The sequence below is a fragment of the Egretta garzetta genome, unplaced genomic scaffold, assembly GCF_000687185.1.
Source record: "Egretta garzetta isolate BGI_Z169 unplaced genomic scaffold, ASM68718v1 scaffold45, whole genome shotgun sequence".
Classification (NCBI taxonomy): domain Eukaryota; kingdom Metazoa; phylum Chordata; class Aves; order Pelecaniformes; family Ardeidae; genus Egretta; species Egretta garzetta.
The window spans coordinates 11946656-11964142 of record NW_009260028.1 but is presented as its reverse complement, the minus strand read 5'-3'; the positions used below and the strand labels follow the sequence as shown (position 1 = coordinate 11964142).

The 17487-nt window shown below is 42.5% G+C and overlaps 1 protein-coding gene across 5 annotated transcripts; it reads left to right on the top strand.

Annotated features, from left to right (window-relative positions):
- Positions 1 to 328: 328 nt before the first annotated feature.
- ZBTB21 (zinc finger and BTB domain containing 21) lies at positions 329 to 17468 on the top strand. Of its 5 annotated transcripts, none has more exons than XM_035896352.1 (3): positions 329 to 1718; positions 2209 to 4846; positions 11695 to 17468. In XM_035896352.1, the coding sequence occupies exons 2-3, from the start codon at positions 4617 to 4619 to the stop codon at positions 14882 to 14884; spliced, it is 3420 nt and encodes a 1139-aa protein (XP_035752245.1). In that variant the 5' UTR covers positions 329 to 1718; positions 2209 to 4616; the 3' UTR covers positions 14885 to 17468. The 5 variants fall into 5 exon arrangements, with proteins under 5 accessions (XP_035752245.1, XP_035752247.1, XP_035752246.1 ...); XM_035896354.1 differs by having other exon boundaries at positions 329 to 2444; positions 3401 to 4846; XM_035896353.1 differs by having other exon boundaries at positions 329 to 2444; positions 3100 to 4846.
- Positions 17469 to 17487: the final 19 nt, after the last annotated feature.

Sequence of the window (17487 nt, the reverse complement as noted above, 5' to 3'; positions counted from 1 at the left end):
CTGCATTTTGGATTTAGGATGAGGAGAATGTTGCTAACACACTGATGTTTTTGGTGTTGCTGAGCAGCGCTTACACTAAGTCAAGGACTTCTCAGCTTCTCATGCTGCCCTGCCACTAAGGAGGCTGGAGGTGCACAAGAAGCTGGGGGGGACACGACACAACCGGGACAACTGACCCAAACTAGCCAAAGGGGTATCCCAGACCTTATGATGTCATGCTGAACAAAAAACTGGGGGGAGTTGGCTGGGGACAGGGGCTGTGGCTGCTGCTTGGGAACTGTCTGGGCATCGGTCAGCGGCTGGTGAGCAATTACACTGTGCATCACTTGTTTTGTGTATTCTTTCATCATTATTATTAGTTTCCCTTCTTTTTCTGTCCTATTAAATCATCTTTATTTCCACCCATGAGTTTTATCTTTTTTCCGATTCTCTCCCCCATCCCACTCGGGGGCTGTGAGCGAGTGGCTGGATGGTGTTCAGCTGCCTGTTGGGTTAAACCACAACAGTCCTTTTTGGTGCCCAACATGGGGCTCAAAGGATTGAGATAGTGACAGATCTGACCAGAGCGTGTTAAAAAAAATTTGTTACAAGCATTCATCGCTAGATTAATAGTCACTGGTTGCAATGTTGGTTTATTTGCGCTCAGAGCAATTGTGCTTGTTCTCAGAGCTGGGTTATGTAACACCTCGCTTGCAGTGTGTGTTCCCTGTTGTGCTGTTTTATCACCTCTGGGGGCTGGATTAAGGTTATAATTTTGCTGTACTGGGTAACGCTGGCTTATGATACGATAAAATTACTGGTTGTGAGACTAATCTGGTATTTGTACTTCGCATTGCTGTCATCTCTGTACTTCGGGAACCATCTCTCAGAAACTATTAATAATTACACTCTTTACCGTCTCTCCTTTTAGAGCTAATCTATGGGGGAGACAAGGGGAAACACTTTCCCCTGCTCCTTCACCTTCTCCTTCTCCTGCAGGCTAGTTACAATAGCTCTTGAGAATTTTGAATATCCTTAGGATGCTCAAACCAGCATGTTCCTATTGCTATGTCTCTGAATGTGTTTCCGGTCTTGTTTAAGGTTAAACAACTATTTAAGAATACCACCCAGAGATCTGCCCCGAGGCTGGATAGTTATGAGTGGCAGGGGGTGTGGGATAGTAGAGGCAAGTGCCTAGGACATTGGGCACCTCCAGTGTTTTGGAACTTCACCCCCAAACAAGTGCAGAATCCTGAAAAACTAGTAAAATATTTGGGGACAGTATGCTGTCACCCTGGCAGTTCCAGAGGAGACGCAAATCACTGCAACATGCTGGAGCCTGGCCCATGCCTACCGAGCCTTGTTCAACACTGTTCAGTACCCTCAAGGGGAAGAGAAAGTCTCTGGATCTGAGGACAAAACAACAGGTGAACAAAGCAACAGCGACTCCAAGCCCAGCAACAGGCACTGCAGCAGTACCAGAGAACCAGCCCTGCTGGTATCAGTTGCCCCTATACACAAGAAGAAATACCAGATGAGAAAGTCAGCTCATTTAGTAACGGAAGAAACTCCTATTAGGAAGGGGAAGCAGGAATAAATGGATGAGGCAGGCTACTCTGAAGCAGGGCCATCACGGGAAGAGGAGGAAGAGGCAGAACTCCTAAATGAGGCGGTAACCACATGATCCCTATTCCTGCGTGAGCTGCGAGATATGTGAAAAGATTTCAGCCATCATCCAGGTGAATACATTGTCTCCTGGCTGCTCTGATGCTGGGATAATGGGGCCAGTAGGCTAGAATTAGAGGGTAGGAAAGCCAAGCAGCTGGGATCCCTTTCTAGGGAAGGGGGCATTGACAAAGCAGTTGGAAAAGGGGCACAAGCCCTCAGCCTCTAGAGGTGGCTCCTGTCAGGCATAAAGGAAAGGTATCCCATCAAGGAAAATGTTGTATGTCACCCAGGCAAGCGGGCCACCATGGAGAGAGGTATCCAGTACCTGAAGGAATTAGCTGTGCTAGAGGTGATTTATAGTGGCCTGGACAATGAGCAGTTATCCAAAGATCCAGATGAAGCCAAGTGCACACGACCCATGTGGCGGAAGTTTGTATGGAGCACATCGTCATCGTATGCCAACTCATTGGCAGTCATGACCTGGAAAGATGGAGAGGAACCAGTGGTGGATGAATTGTCCAACTCTGGGAATATGAAGAAAGTCTCTCTTCCTCCCTATAGGCCTGCGTCTCAGCCTTGGAGAAACTGTGCCAGCAGTTCCAGCAATTCAAAGAAGATATGCCCTACTCCCCACCTGTACAGACCGGTATCTCAGCTATTAGGAATAAGTGTTCCTCTGCTCAAGAGAGAAGATATAGAAGGTACATAGCACTGGCCACCCTGTGGTTTTACCTGCATGACCACCAAAGGATATGAGGAAGTGGGATGGAAAACCTACCTCGGCCTTGGAGGCACAGGTATGTGAGTTAAAAGGAAAAACAATCACAAAAGGGGGTTCTTCCAGGAAAATTGCTGCTCCAGTTTCCAGTGGGCAGTTCCCCAGACAGAATAGAAGAGCTGATCTTACTTCTGATCTTAACAAAGGGACTTCTGATTCGTATTTACAAGTAGTGAGTAACAAATACTGTGACCAGGACTAGCAGGGCCCTGCCTTCAGCCAGGTGGAGGAAAGGGACAACTGGGTTTACTGGACTGTGTGGATTCGATGGCCTGGCACATCAGACCCACAGAAGTATAAAGCTCTAGTGGACACTGGTGCACAGTGTACCGTAATGCCATCAAGCCATACAGGGGCAGGTCCCATCTGTATTTCTGAAGTGACAGGGGGATCCCAACAGCTGACTGTATTAGAGGCCAAAGTGACCCTAACTGGGAATGAGTGGTAAAAGCACCCCATTGTGACTAGCCCCGAGGCTCTATGCATCGTTGGCATAGACTACCTCAGGAGAGGGTATTTCAAGGACCCCAAAGGGAACCAGTGGGATTTTGGAGTAGCTGCCTTGGAGGCAGAGGAAATTAAGCAGCTGCCTACCTTGCTGGGTCTTTTGGAGGACCCTTTTGTCGTGGGATTGCTGAGGGTGAAAAAACAACAGGTGCTGATCACTACCACAGCGGTGCACTGGTGGCAATATCCCACCAGCCGAGACTCCCTGATTCCCATCCATAAGCTGATTCGTCCAACTGGAGGGCCAAGGAGTGATCAGCAAGACTCGCTCACCCTTTAACAGTCCCATATGGCCAGTGTGGAAGTGTAATGGAGAGTGGAGACTAACAATAGACTGTCATGGCCTGAACGAAGTCATGCCGCTGCTGAGTGCTGCCATGCCAGACATGCTAGAACTTCAATACAAACTGGAGTCAAAGGCAACCAAGTGGCATGCCACAACTGATATCGCTAATGCGTTTTTCTCAGTCCTTTTGGCAGCAGAGTGCAGGCCACAGTTTGCTTTCAGTTGGAGGGGTGTCCAGCACACCTGGAATCGGCTGCCCCAGGGGTGGAAACACAGCCCTACTGTTTGCCATGGACTGATCCAGACTGCGCTGGAACAGTGTGAAGCTCCGAACACCTGCAATACACTGATGACATCATCGTATGGGGCAACACAGCAGAAGCAGTTTTTGAGAAAGGGAAGAAAATAGTCCAAACCCTTCTGAAGGCTGATTTTGCCATAAGACAAAATAATGTCAAGGGACCTGCACAGGAGATCCAGTTTTTAGGAATAAAATGGCAAGATGAGCGTTGTCAGATCCCAATGGATGTGATCAACAAAATAACAGTCATGTCTTGACCAACTAGCAAAAAGAAACATAAGCTTTCTTGGGTGTTACGGGTTTTTGGAGAATATGCCAAATTACAGCCTGATCATAAGCCCATTTTACCAAGTGACCCGGAAGTAAAACAATTTCAAATGGGGCCCTGAGCAACGACCTTTGAACAAATTAAACTGGAGATAGTTCATGCAGTAGCCCTTGGGCCAGTTTGGGCAGGGCAAGATGCAAAAAATGTGCTCTACAGCACAGCCAGGAAAATGGCCTTACCTGGAGCCTCTGGCAGAATGCACCAGGGGAGACTCGAGGCCAACGCCTAGGGCTTTGGAGTCGGGGATGCAGAGGATCCGAGGCCCGCTGTACTCCAACTGAGAAAGAGATACTGGCAGTATATGAAGGAGTTTGAGCTGCTTCAGAAGTGATTGGTACTGAAGTACAGCTCTTCCTGGCACCCCGACTGACGGTGCTGGGCTGCATGTTCAAAGGGAAGGTCCCCTCTACACATCATGCAACTGATGCTACATAGCTCAGGAATCCTGAAAGTGATCATGGTCTGGCCAGAAGGCAAAGATTTCAGAATATTGCCAGAGGAGGAGGTAGTGCATGCTGAAGAGGTCCCGCTGTGTAATAAACTACCTGAAAACTAGAAGCAGTATGCCCTGCTCACTGATGGGTTCTGTCGCCTTGTGGGGAAGCATTGGAGGTGGAAGGCTGTTGTACGGAGTCCTATACAAGTTGCAGAAACTGCTGAAGGAGAAGGTGAACCGAGCCAATTTGCAGAAGTGAAGGCCATCCAGCTGGCTTTAGGTATTGCTGACTGAGAAAAGTGGTCAGTGCTCTATCTCTATACTGACTCATGGATGGTGGCAAGTGCTCTGTGGGGGTGTTTGCAGCAATGGAAGCAGAACAGCTGTCAGCACAGAGGTAAATCCATCTGGGCTGCTGCATTGTGGCAAGGTATTGCTGCCCAGGTAGAGAACCTGGTTGTAAAAGTATGTCACGTAGATGCTCACGTACCTAAGAGTCGAGCCACTGAAGAACATCGAAACACCAGCAAGTGGATCAGGCTGCTAAGATTGAAGTGGATCAGGTGAGTCTGGACTGGCAACACAAAGGTGAATTATTTATAGCTTGGTGGGCCCATGACACTTCAGGCCATCAAGGAAGAGATGCAACATACAGGTGGGCTTGTGATCGAGGGGTGGACTTGGCCATGGACACTATTGCACAGGTTATTCATGAATGTAAAACATGCGCTGCAGTCCAGCAAGCCAAACTGTTAAAGCCTTTCTGGTATGGAGGACGGTGGCTGAAATATAAATATGGGGAGGCCTGGCAGATTGATTATATCATACTCCCACAAACCTGCCAAGGGAAGTGCTATGTGCTCACCATGGTGGAAGCAAACACCATACGGCTGGAAACATATCCCATGCCACCTCCCAGAACACTATCCTGAGCCTTGAGAAGCAAGTCCTATGGCGACATGGCACCCCAGAAAGAATTGAGTGAGACAGCGGGACTCATTTCTGAAACAACCTCATAGACATGTGGGCCAAAGAGCATGGCATTGAGTAGTGGGTAATATCACATCCCCTATCATGCACCAGCCTCTGGGAAAATTAAGTGATACGATGGACTGTTAAAGGCTACCCTGAGAGCAATGGGTGGTGGGACATTCAAACATTGGGATATGCATTTAACAAAAGCCACCTGGTCAGTCAACTCTAGGGAATCTGCCAGTCGAGCTGGCCCTGCCCAGTCAAAACTTTTATGTCCTGTAGAAGAGCATAAAGTCCCTGAAGTGCACATAATGTGCTGGGGAAGACAGACTGGGTTACTGCTGCCTTGGGCAAAGGCAAACCCATTTGTGGGATTGCTTTTGCTTAAGGACCTGGGTGCACTTGGTGGGTGATGCGGAAGGATGGGGAAGTCCAAAGTGTACCTCATGGGGATTTGATTTGGGGTGAGAATAGCCAATTATTTGGATTGTATGATGTTAATTGATATATAATACTGTATGTCATTACTACTAGGGTTGCTATATGCCATATCAAGGGTATTGCGGTAAGAATCACCCAAATTAATGAAGAATGAGTTTTGATGAAACTGAGCAAAGGGCAGTGATGATAGAACCAGTCAAGCGCAGCAGTGAAGGAACCAGAACCAACTTCAGCATGCAACAATCCAACACCACACACCATCTCTCCTGCCCTGAAAAACTTATGACAGATGGAGCCCAAAGTCATGGACTAAATGAATGCAGGGGACATTTTAGAGGGATGGTCCATAGACTAAGGGAACGGTATCTGTGTGTATATATCAAAAGACAGGAAGAGTGGTGGTGATTAATTGGGATGTATTAGAAAATGTGGGATCTGGGCATGATGTAGATGGTATAAAATAAGGGGTGGATACTGTCCTGGTTTTGGCTGGGATAGAGTTAATTTTCTTCCTAGCAGCTGGCATACTGCTCTCTTTTGTGTTTAGGATGAGGAGAATGTTGCTAACGCACTGATGTTTTTGCTGTTGCTGAGCAGTACTTACACTAACTCAAGGACTTCTCAGCCTCTCATGCTGCCCTGCCACCCAAGGAGGCTAGAGGTGCACAAGAAGCTGGGGGGGGACACAACATGGCTGGGACAACTGACCCAAACTGGCCAGAGGGGTATCTCAGACCATATGATGTCATGCTGAACAAAAAACTGGGGTAGTTTGCTGGAGGCAGGGGCTGTGGCCGCTGCCTGGGAACTGTCTGGGCATCGGTCAGCGGCTGGTGAGCAATTGCACTGTGCATCACTTGTTTTGTATATTCTTTCATCATTATTATTATTTTCCTTTTTTTTTCTATCCTATTAAATCATCTTTATATCAACTCACAAGTTTTATCTTTTTTCTGATTGTCTCCCCCATCCCACTGGGGGGCTGTGAGTGAGTGACTGGGTGGTGTTCAGCTGCCTGCTGGGTTAAACCACGACACAGTTGAAATCACATTTTTTTAAATCCAGGAAGACAGAATCCCCAAACTTGCAGCAAGAGATGACTCAAATATTTAGTTAGAAAAAGGTTATAGAAGTGCAAGCAATCTTGCTCTGCAGGTTTGGAGCTTTTACATATAGCTTTTGAGGACATGCAGGGGTATGTGTGTGTAAATGTATAGAGACTGTAGGAGAATATCTATGTTGCAAAGGCATGGGAAAAAGGGCATTCGACAAACTGTTGTCGAACTCAAATAATAAGATTCAGCATAGGATCCTTGAGTAGAATTTTAAGCAGTTTGGGTTTCTTTTGCAACTGGACTGTTGACAAGTAACCGGGCTTTTTCCCCGTTGTGTCTGAAACAGCACATGAATTGGCAAAGCCATCAAATCTTTTGCAAAGTGCTTACAACTGAATGCAACATTCCTGCATTTACCTGGGGATGTCCCGGGAAGTAATTTGTACCTCTTGGCTGAGTTTTATAATCCACGTTTCCTTGGATTTTCTAGTGGGTTTGCCCCTACCACAGTTCTTACATATGTTTTCCCTGTCGAAACCCCTGTTAAGTCTCCCTCATTGCCTGTCCTCCCCTGTGTGTGTTTCCTTCTCCTTCCTTGCACTCTCTGGTTCTAACTGCAGTTTCTCACCGCCCTGGCGCCTCCTTGCTGCAGCACTGCATCTCATTAAGTGTTTCAGAACACCATCTTTCCCACTGCCACCCCCAACACGCTATTAACATAGCTTTAGCTGACAGCTATGTCGTTCTAATGGCAGTCAGCAAGCCACACCAACATCTTATTTTAGTTGCTTGCGCATTTGCGAGTGTAAGCTCTCATGCTGAAATTGTTCACACAAATATCTGCCTGATTCTATTTGTAAAGTTTCAGCATTGCTGACTTCATGGTTTCTGAAAGTGAAGTTTCAGATGGGTGAAGCTGACTGAACAACTTTGGCAAAGAATGGGTAATTTCATGGCTTCTCTTGCTGCAACTTTGATGCGTATCTGACCTCTCAGTGAGCTGATTAAGCTCCTAACCTATAAAATAGCAAACATGTAAAAAGCTGGGTTGATTTTGTTGGTTTGTTTCCTGCTTCATTTATGGAGCTGAATCAATTTACTGAGAGGTCAAATGAGCAGCAAAGCTGGTGAAAGGAGGAAGGAGGGTACCACAGGGCTGGGAGGAGGACATGTGAGAGCAAGGGAGAGGAAAGGAAGGGGAACTACCACTTCAAAGGCAGGTGGCTGTTGAAGATCCATAAACTGCGGGGCTAAAGATTAAGCCTTTTCACCCTTTCCTTGTGAAAAGCTTTTCCTGAATAGAGATCTCCTTGCAGAAAGTCATTTTGAAATAGTAGAGGTGTCTTTTTTTCTATCCTTGTTCAAAAAAAACCCCAGTAAATAAATCTTGTGCCAAATATGGTACTTACGTCTCTGAAATCTAGTTTGCTGAGATCAGTAGAGGGCTGTTGAAGATTGACACTAAAATATCTTCCTGGCTTCCCAAAGGAAGGCTTCGGGTGCTCCTGCTGCACTTGCCCTTCCTGGGTCTGGAGTCTTGCTCCTCCTGAGGACCAGCGGCCACTATAGCATGTAACACCTGGACACAGACAATGGGAGTTCTTCTGATATGCTCCTACTGTTCCCTTGATGTCACCTGAACATCACGGAAGAAAAGAGGGAACAGCTTTGTTTCCAGTCAGTAGTGAAGACAGATGGAAAGAAATGTTTGGAGAGAACAGAAGCAGATAATCTGGAGGAAAGAATTTGAGTAGTTAGTGGCAAAATCACCTTGGAAGTATGAGTCCTCAAACACCTGGAATCAATTCTATTATTACAGGAGACATCCACAGTTCTGGTGTCCACACATTAGCTAGGCACACCTTTTGTGTCAGGGCTGAGGTCAGTCAGCCAAGCATCAGCTCTGATGGCGAAATGTTGTCGGAAGTTGTTGCCTTCCTACAGCTGCTCTGCTGCCACAGTTTGCTGCCTTTTCAGTTATGCCAATAACATTCATTCCTGAGATTGTGCTTTAATATAAAAATTGACCAGCAGTTGAAAAGAAATATTATTTGTTTTTTATTTATTGTCTGATCTGCTGTGTAATACAGGCCTGCAAATACTTGTACTGGCACAGCTGAGGGAGGAGTAAACTGCAGTGTGCAGCTAAGATGAACGAAAAGAGAGCAGGAATTCTTGGATCAAGTTTCTTACTGAAAAGTCTTCATGCAGTGAAATTTTAATACGTTGTATGTTTACTTTTGTAATCTTTGGGGTTTTTTTTTTACATCTAAGTATTCCAGGCTTTCAGGTGATCTGTGTAAATGTGTTAAAATGGTTCTTCAAACCAGTTCTGGCTTTGTTTCTTAATATATCAGAGCTTGGTTTATTTCTGCCTGTTGTGTTTAAAGGCTATTAAGCTGAAAGTCAAGCACTTGAATTAGGAAATACCAGGATTAAAGCTGCCTTTGCAGGATTAATTTGGTCCCTTGCCATTTGTGTAGCCTTGGTTACTGTTAAAGTGACAGGGTTACATTGCACCAAAGAGCTCTGCCTCCTTCACTGCACAGAAGAGACCGTGCTCTGAGAATGAAAGGGGGGATTGTAATAGGATGCCTGTCTCTGTCTTGTTTAATGTAATAAATTGAAGGTGCTCTATGAATGAAAAAGGAGAATGTGGAAAGAAGGATGGGTGACTATTGGATTCGGCTTTAGACGTGTAGATTTTTCACCCGTCTCTACTAATAGCATTACTGCGTTAGGATGGACAAAGGAACACATAGTAATTACATGGTGTTTATTTTGCAAGTGTCTTACACAAGACCCAAGGCCCGCGTAAAGCAGATTAAAGAGAAAGATTTGAAAATACTTCAAAACACTTATTTCTCTACAATACTGTTTTAGTTCAAGTTTCCTTCATAAATACACTGTCGATCTGTTACCTCCATATACCATGCTGCAGCTTTCAGCCCAGATGAATCACTTGAGTTTGCAAACTCAATTTCTTTCAGATGAAACTAAAGCAAAAGATGCATTCCTGGAACACTTGTTTTAATAACACTCCAAGTGTTAATGGGTGCTCAGACCACAAGACTGGATTAGGGCCAGTCAGACTCCACCACTTTAAATTGCAGTGGCATCCAAAGAAGGCAGGTAGTGCACAGCCTCCCATACAGTACTTTTAAGCAAAACATGCAAAGCAAAACAAAACAGATTGGTTTATGAAATTCATAGCAGCTTGACTGCTCTGCTTTTTTTAGATGAGGGGGGGGAAATTATGCATTATAACCATCTGAGGTGAATTAAGGATAAATTAGTGTGTATGAAATGATACTGCACGACACTGAAACACTGAGTAAAGAGACAGATCTGGTGAAGAAAATTAATTCTGCCTTTGCTGTTGCCATGACACTATTAACTCATTTAGTAGTTTCAGGTATAGAAGTGGTAGCTCAGTCCTATGATATGATCAATGCCCTGAGACACTGTGTGTGGCACCCTTTGATTCATTTTTTAATAATACCAATTTAGACTTTGATCAGTTATTTATATCCATTAGTTGTAAGATTTACCATTCCCATTTACAAATCACAGAGTTACAGCCTCTTAATATTGTTTTTTATTTCAATAAACTTTTCAGTTTTGCTTGTAAGCTGATGAATACATAGCATACATCACTTATAAATACCTAAAGAGTAGTTTCTCAACTCAGGTGAAAAAAGAAGAGAATTGCTTTTAACAGAAACATCATTGACTTGTTTTACTACCACTGTAGGGGAAGGTGGTGTGTAATTCTTACAGGTTAACTTGAACAGAATTGTGAGAGTGTCCATGAAAAAAAAAGAAAATTGGATATTGCTGATTTCTCTGTGTGTGTGCACGTGCACAGATATATAAATCAAAATTCATGCCACAGAAGTTCTTTGTTTAAACTGACTTAAAACCTGGTTCTCTTCTTTTGTTAAGATCTAATCAGGAGCAGTCTATTGAGTTACTGAGACATCCTGCAGTATGGAGTGGGCTGTGTTTTGAAGCATAGGGAACATGGGGATTTCTTCACTGCAAGTTTAATTTGTGCTTATTGTACTCTGGGATGCACCTGAGGGTAACTGTTCCTCAAGTATAGGGGTTGCGGGCATAAGGTGCTCTTATACTAATGAATAAAATGGGGAGTTCAGTTCTCTGATTGCTTTTAAGCTAGGAGAAAGCAATGCAGGGATACTTTAGTCGTAACTGTGGAATTCCCAAGAAACCAGATCCTGTCAGTGCAGTTATGAGTGGCACATATTTGATAGCTATTAACATATTTGATAGCTATTAACAACACTTACTAAACATAAGCAAACATGATGAATTAATCTAGATTACAGACAATAATCCCGCTTCCTTCTCCCTTCCCAGTAGTAATGACCTTTCCATCATCCTATTAGAAATGACAACAAAACCCCATTAATTTGTTTAGTCAGCAGGAGATTGTCAGGGTTGCTTAGCCTCAAAAAGGTGACTTGGCATAACTAAGCTTTACGATACCTGATTCAAGAGTTTATCAATGGAGTTGTCAAGATAGATCTTCATAAAGCTGAAGTGGAGAAAAAGATGATCAAGAGTGGAATGATTGAACTCTTCCTTCATGTGGACAGGTGTATTGCAGGTAGAGGACACAGCCCCCCTACTCCCTAATTAGTTAGGTGTAATATTCTTGGTGTAAGATTGGCTATTAACAGCGTATTTGAAAGCGGGCACGTGAGCTGGTTCTTCTCATGCTTGCACATCTGTTGGAGCTAACAGTATTGGCTTTATTCCCATACCTTTCCTCCAAACAAGCTGTTTTCTTCAGCACTGTTGTTGGTGGTTTAGCCAGTTTATGAAATACAGAGGGATTTGGTGTGTTTACTTTCTCTCTAACAACAGTTCACATAAGGCAACCTACAACTTTTTTTGTTGTTGTTTTTCTTTTTCAGAAACATCAGAATCATGGAGGGGCTCTTGCATTACATAAATCCAGCACATGCCATTTCACTTCTAAGCGCACTGAATGAGGAGCGTCTAAAGGGACAGCTGTGTGATGTTGTTCTTATAGTAGGAGATCAGAAATTTCGAGCTCATAAAAATGTTCTGGCTGCCAGCAGTGAATACTTCCAGACTCTGTTCACAAATAAGGAGAATGAGTCTCAGTCAGTGTTTCAACTCGACTTTTGTGAACCAGATGCTTTTGATAATGTGTTAAACTACATTTATTCTTCATCCTTGTTCATTGAGAAAGGCAGTCTTGCAGCTGTGCAAGAACTGGGCTACAGTCTTGGAATATCCTTTCTTACAAACATTGTTTCTAAGAGTCCTCAAGCTCCTTTTCCAGCTTGCCCTATTAAGAAAATACTGTATCAAGATGAAGATGAAAGTAATTCTCAGAAGAGAAGTGTCATTGTCTGTCAGAACAGAATTGAAGCGCAAGCAAAAAGTGTAAATCAAACACAACATGATTTAAGCCATACTTCTAAACCTTCACCCTCTGCTGCTGTCAAAACTAGCAGTAGACCACAGGTAACAAAACCAACTGAAACCCTTCACAATTTATCACTGACTGAAAGGAGATGGCTGAAAGAAAGCCCTGTGAGCTATACGAAGCTTCATGAAACTTCTGGAACTGTGGAGGATCAGAGCAGAGGTGGTCTAGTGAAAAGGAACACAGTACTGCCTCAAATGCCTTTAGCAGAGAAAGAAATTGCAAGCGATGAACCAGGAAGCAGTGGTCAGCTTTTAAGAGGAAAGGCCGCAGAGTTGCCATTAAAAAGACTGCGTCCACCAGTCTTGTCTCTGCGTGGTGCATCAGAATCTACATTTTTGTTGCGAGAGGCAGGAAAAGGAAATGGCCAAGGTGAAGACAGGAATTTGCTGTACTACTCAAAGTTAGGGTTAGTAATCCCATCTAGCGGATCTGGTCCAGAACACCAAAGTATTGACAGAAGTGGGCCACTTGTAAAAAGTCTCCTGCGAAGGTCACTGTCCATGGACAGCCAGGTCCCTATTTACTCACCTTCTGTTGACCTAAAACCTTCACAAGTATCATCATCCTCCTCACCAGGAACTAATGATTCCCAGAAGACATTTAATGTTGTATCTCAAAAGTCATCCTTGAAAGGGTCATCAGAGAAGTTAGTCTTAGATGAAAAACCACAGGTAATACACCCACATCGCCTTAGGTCTTTCAGTGCCTCTCAGTCAACTGATAGGGAGGTTGCTTCCCCTCTCACAGAGGTGCGAATAAAAACTGAACCTAGCAGTCCACTTTCAGATCCTGCCGAAATAATTAGAGTTACAGTGGGTGATGCTTCAGCATCGACAAATAAAGACTTTCCTTTTAAAACCGAGGATGATCATAAGGAACCAAGTAGACTTCCAGCAAAAAGGAGATTTCAAGCTGACAGAAGACTACCATTTAAGAAACTGAAGGCGGATGAGGAGGGTTCTCCTGGGTCAGAAGATAACTTTGAGGAAGGCTCAAGCCCTACGCACCTTGATGCTGATTTTCCCGATTCTGATGTCAGTAAAGACGAATACAGTGAGATGGAAGAAGCAAGACCAAATAAAAAATTTAAATGCAAGCACTGCCTTAAAATTTTCAGATCAACAGCAGGTCTTCATCGTCATGTTAACATGTATCATAATCCAGAGAAGCCCTATGCTTGTGACATATGCCACAAGAGATTTCACACAAATTTCAAAGTGTGGACGCACTGCCAGACCCAACATGGAATTGTGAAGAATCCCTCACCTGCTTCCAGTTCACATGCTGTTTTGGATGAAAAATTCCAAAGAAAACTGATCGATATAGTGAGAGAGAGAGAAATTAAAAAAGCTTTAATCGTTAAACTAAGACGTGGCAAGCAAGGCTTTCAGGGACAGTCTGCTTCACAAGCACAACAAGTCATCAAAAGGAATTTAAGATCAAGAACCAAGGGAGTCTATATTTGTACCTACTGTGGGAAAGCTTATCGTTTCCTCTCACAATTCAAACAGCACATAAAAATGCACCCAGGGGAGAAACCAATTGGAGGAAATAAGGCTCCTAAGCAGAAAGACCATATTCATATTGAAAGTCCAGTAGAAAGCAAAGAGGTTTATCAGTGCCGTCTCTGCAATGCTAAGCTCTCTTCTCTTATTGAACAGGGAAATCATGAGCGACTCTGTAGAAATGCTACTGTCTGTCCATACTGCAGCCTTAGATTTTCTTCTCCAGAGCTGAAGCATGAGCACGAAAGCAAGTGTGAATACAAGAAGCTTACCTGTCTCGAGTGCATGCGTACCTTTAAATCATCCTTTAGTATCTGGCGTCATCAAGTTGAAGTTCACAATCAAAACACAATGGCTCCATCAGAGAACTTTTCTTTACCTATCCTGGATCACAATGGAGAAATAACTAGTTCGTCAAGATTGCCTCCTCAGTCAGAATCCAATAAAATGAACAATTTTGTTGCTGCAAAGGAAGACGGTGTATTCAGTGATTCGTCAGAACAAATAAATTTTGATTCCGAAGATTCCTCATGCCTACCTGAAGACTTAAGTGTTTCCAAGCAGTTTAAAATTCAGATCAAAGAAGAGCCTGCAGACGATATAGAGGACGAGGTCACTGAAACGAGCAGAGAACCTAAAGAAGTAGTCTCCAACAAAGATGCTGGTTTGTGGCCCTGTGAAAAGTGTGGGAAGATTTTCACTGTACGCAAACAGCTGGAGCGTCACCAAGAGCTCTTATGCTCTGTGAAGCCATTTATTTGTCACGTGTGTAACAAGGCCTTCCGAACCAATTTCCGTCTGTGGAGTCACTTCCAGTCTCATATGTCACAGGCTGCAGAGGAGTCCACAAATAAGGAGCCTGAGATATGTCCACCAGCTAATTCCCCATCACCACCACCCTTACCTCCACCCCCACCCCTCCCCAAAATCCAGCCTTTGGAGCCTGATAGTCCAACTGGTGTGTCTGAAAGCTCCACTACTACTGAAAAATTGTTTGTACCACAGGAGTCAGATACACTCTTCTATCATGCTCCACCACTCTCAGCAATCACATTCAAAAGACAATACATGTGTAAACTCTGTCATAGGACTTTCAAGACAGCTTTTAGTCTTTGGAGCCATGAACAGACACACAATTAGCTTTAACAGATACCTTAAAAAGCTGGTTCAGTGGAGGCTGTGTTCAGGATCTCAGATGTATGCCGTATAAACTAGAAATCTAAAAGGATCAAAATGACGACAACGACAAAAAATTTGAAATTTGTGATGCTGCTTGGATTTGGAGATTAAGGTAAATTAACTTGGTATAGAAGGTAGAAAGCAGAGTAATTTAAAATACTGTGGTCTGGGATCTAATAGTAACAGAATAATTTTTATTTCATTTAACACTGAAATACGATCACATCTGGATTGTATGCATGGATCTTCATCCTGTGATGTTGGTGTGTGCGTGTGTATTATATATAAAGTTATATATTAAATGAAAGAGCAACAACAATTTGGATTCTAACTGTGAGTTTATAGTAGTGAAATACTGTAACCAACTTCATTCATTTTTTTTTTTTAAAGAAACCCACACACACACAAGCTCCATATAAATAGTTGCCATGCACTTGCAGTTAGGGAGGAAGTGGATAGAGTGTCTTGCTGTATTGACTTAGGTCTTAGAAACCTTTAGCAATAACAAATAAACCTCAAGTTTGAGTAATCCTGATGTTATTGGATACGAATGTTTGATATTTTAAGGGAACATAGAATTGTTTTGTTGTTATATGGAACTTGTGCAAATTAAAATAGAATCTGAAGTCAGCAATATTATTACTAAGATTTTATATAAAAAGTAGCAGCAAGCCTGCTTTCAGCCATTTAATTATAAGTTTCTAAGGAAAATTGGGGGAGGGGGGTACTTTGCTTTATATAATGTCCCAAAGACTAACTTACTATAGATACTTCAGTAGCTGAAGTCATTGTATTAACAGCCATCATAATGCAAATGGTACTGTTTATATTATGAACTAAGATTGAATGGATGTCAGACAAGTTTCATAATTTTGTTTCCACTATTTGTACAAATGTTTGTAATTCTAACTACAGAGGAATGTTTAACTACTAAATCAAAAAAAGAGAGCTCATTAAGGGACAGAAGATGAGTTATGTTCCTACACACAGTAATAAGCTTGGCCATGAGTACAAAGATAGGTTTTAACAAAAACTAAAATGTAAATATTTATATAGACACCTGTATAAATGAAGAAGTATGTATTTGAAATTTGTATTAAGCATACATATCCAGCTCAAAGCAGAGGAAAAAACATCACACTACAATCACTGCATTTTATGAATACAATGCATAGAATATTTCTTTCTGCCGCTTTCTATAATTTGTGATACTGTGTTGCAGTTTCCTAATTTGTTGAGAATCGTGGTAACAATGGGCTGCAGATACTCTGTGCGGTTCCATTATTTTACCTCAAATCACAACTGGACCATTTAGTGTAAGTAGGATCATAGATATTTACCAGAAGCTATAGTAAGGGTCCAAAATTATTCTGTAAGTAAAAGAAATATTTACCCAGAAGTAGGTGGTCAACTAACAGTGAAAAATTCTTCCGCTAGAGTTTAAACTTAATGGAGTGGTGATGGATTAAAGTGAACGTAAATGATGCAAACAGTATTACTGAAAGCAACAGGAGGAGTTTGGTCACAGTTTCAGGGGGAGCAGGAGTGAGGCTTTAATTGTGTATGTAACTATGAATTTTTTTTCAGCATCCCAAACTCACAAGTAAAAGGAATTGCAATCTGACACTAAGATTTAGCAAACTTAAGCACAAGTGTAACTCCTAAGAATCTGAGCATGGGCATCCTTAGTTAGGCACACACAGGAGTAAATTTTTCTCAGTGAAAGCCCTTTTCCAACAGATTTTTTGCTTTGTTTTGTTATTTTTCCTGTAAGTTAAGTTTAAAAGAATTGGCGCAGGATGGACCACTGACTTTTTTTCAGCTACCAAAAAAATTTGCAATGTTGATTTCAAGCCTCTTCTGTTTCATTTTTTATTAAAATCTAAAATAGTTACTAAACACTTCTAATAGTAGCATGTTGTCCTTTTTTGTCCTCTTTCAGGCAAATTGTATCTGAATATGATTACACTAATTTGTTAGAATGTCAGTTAAACTCTTTTGGTGACATTGCAATTAAAACAAGGTACTTGTTTAATAGTGACATTTCTAGTTACTGACTTTTTTATTCCACCTAATAAGACTAAATTTCTTTCTTACCAAAAACAATTTCAAAATAAAATGGTTATTGCACTTAACCTGGTATAACAAAATCAGAAAAACTCAAAGCTTTGCTGTCCTTTAAATGTATTTAAGGAACCTGTGCATATAAAATACAAACATGTTTTTGTAAAATGGTTCCTAAGTTTTCACCAGTGATTCCTCTACACAACAGTCTGAAAGTTTATATGTAGCCTTTTGAAAATCAGCATGCTTTCTAAAGGAAGATGACGACTAGTTCAGCTATGTCATAGTCATCTAACTTCCAGCTGGGATTCTGCTATGTGATACAATGATAAATTCCACACACTTTAAATCAAAAGCTTGTGCAACATCTTTGAAGAAACCTTGACCTTTTTCCTAGTATACTATGTATTGTAAAAAATCCATAAAATATTTTTGGTCTGAATAGCCTCCTTCTAAGTTTTTCTTCAGTCGTTGCGGGGGGAGTGGGGTGGGGTGGGAGG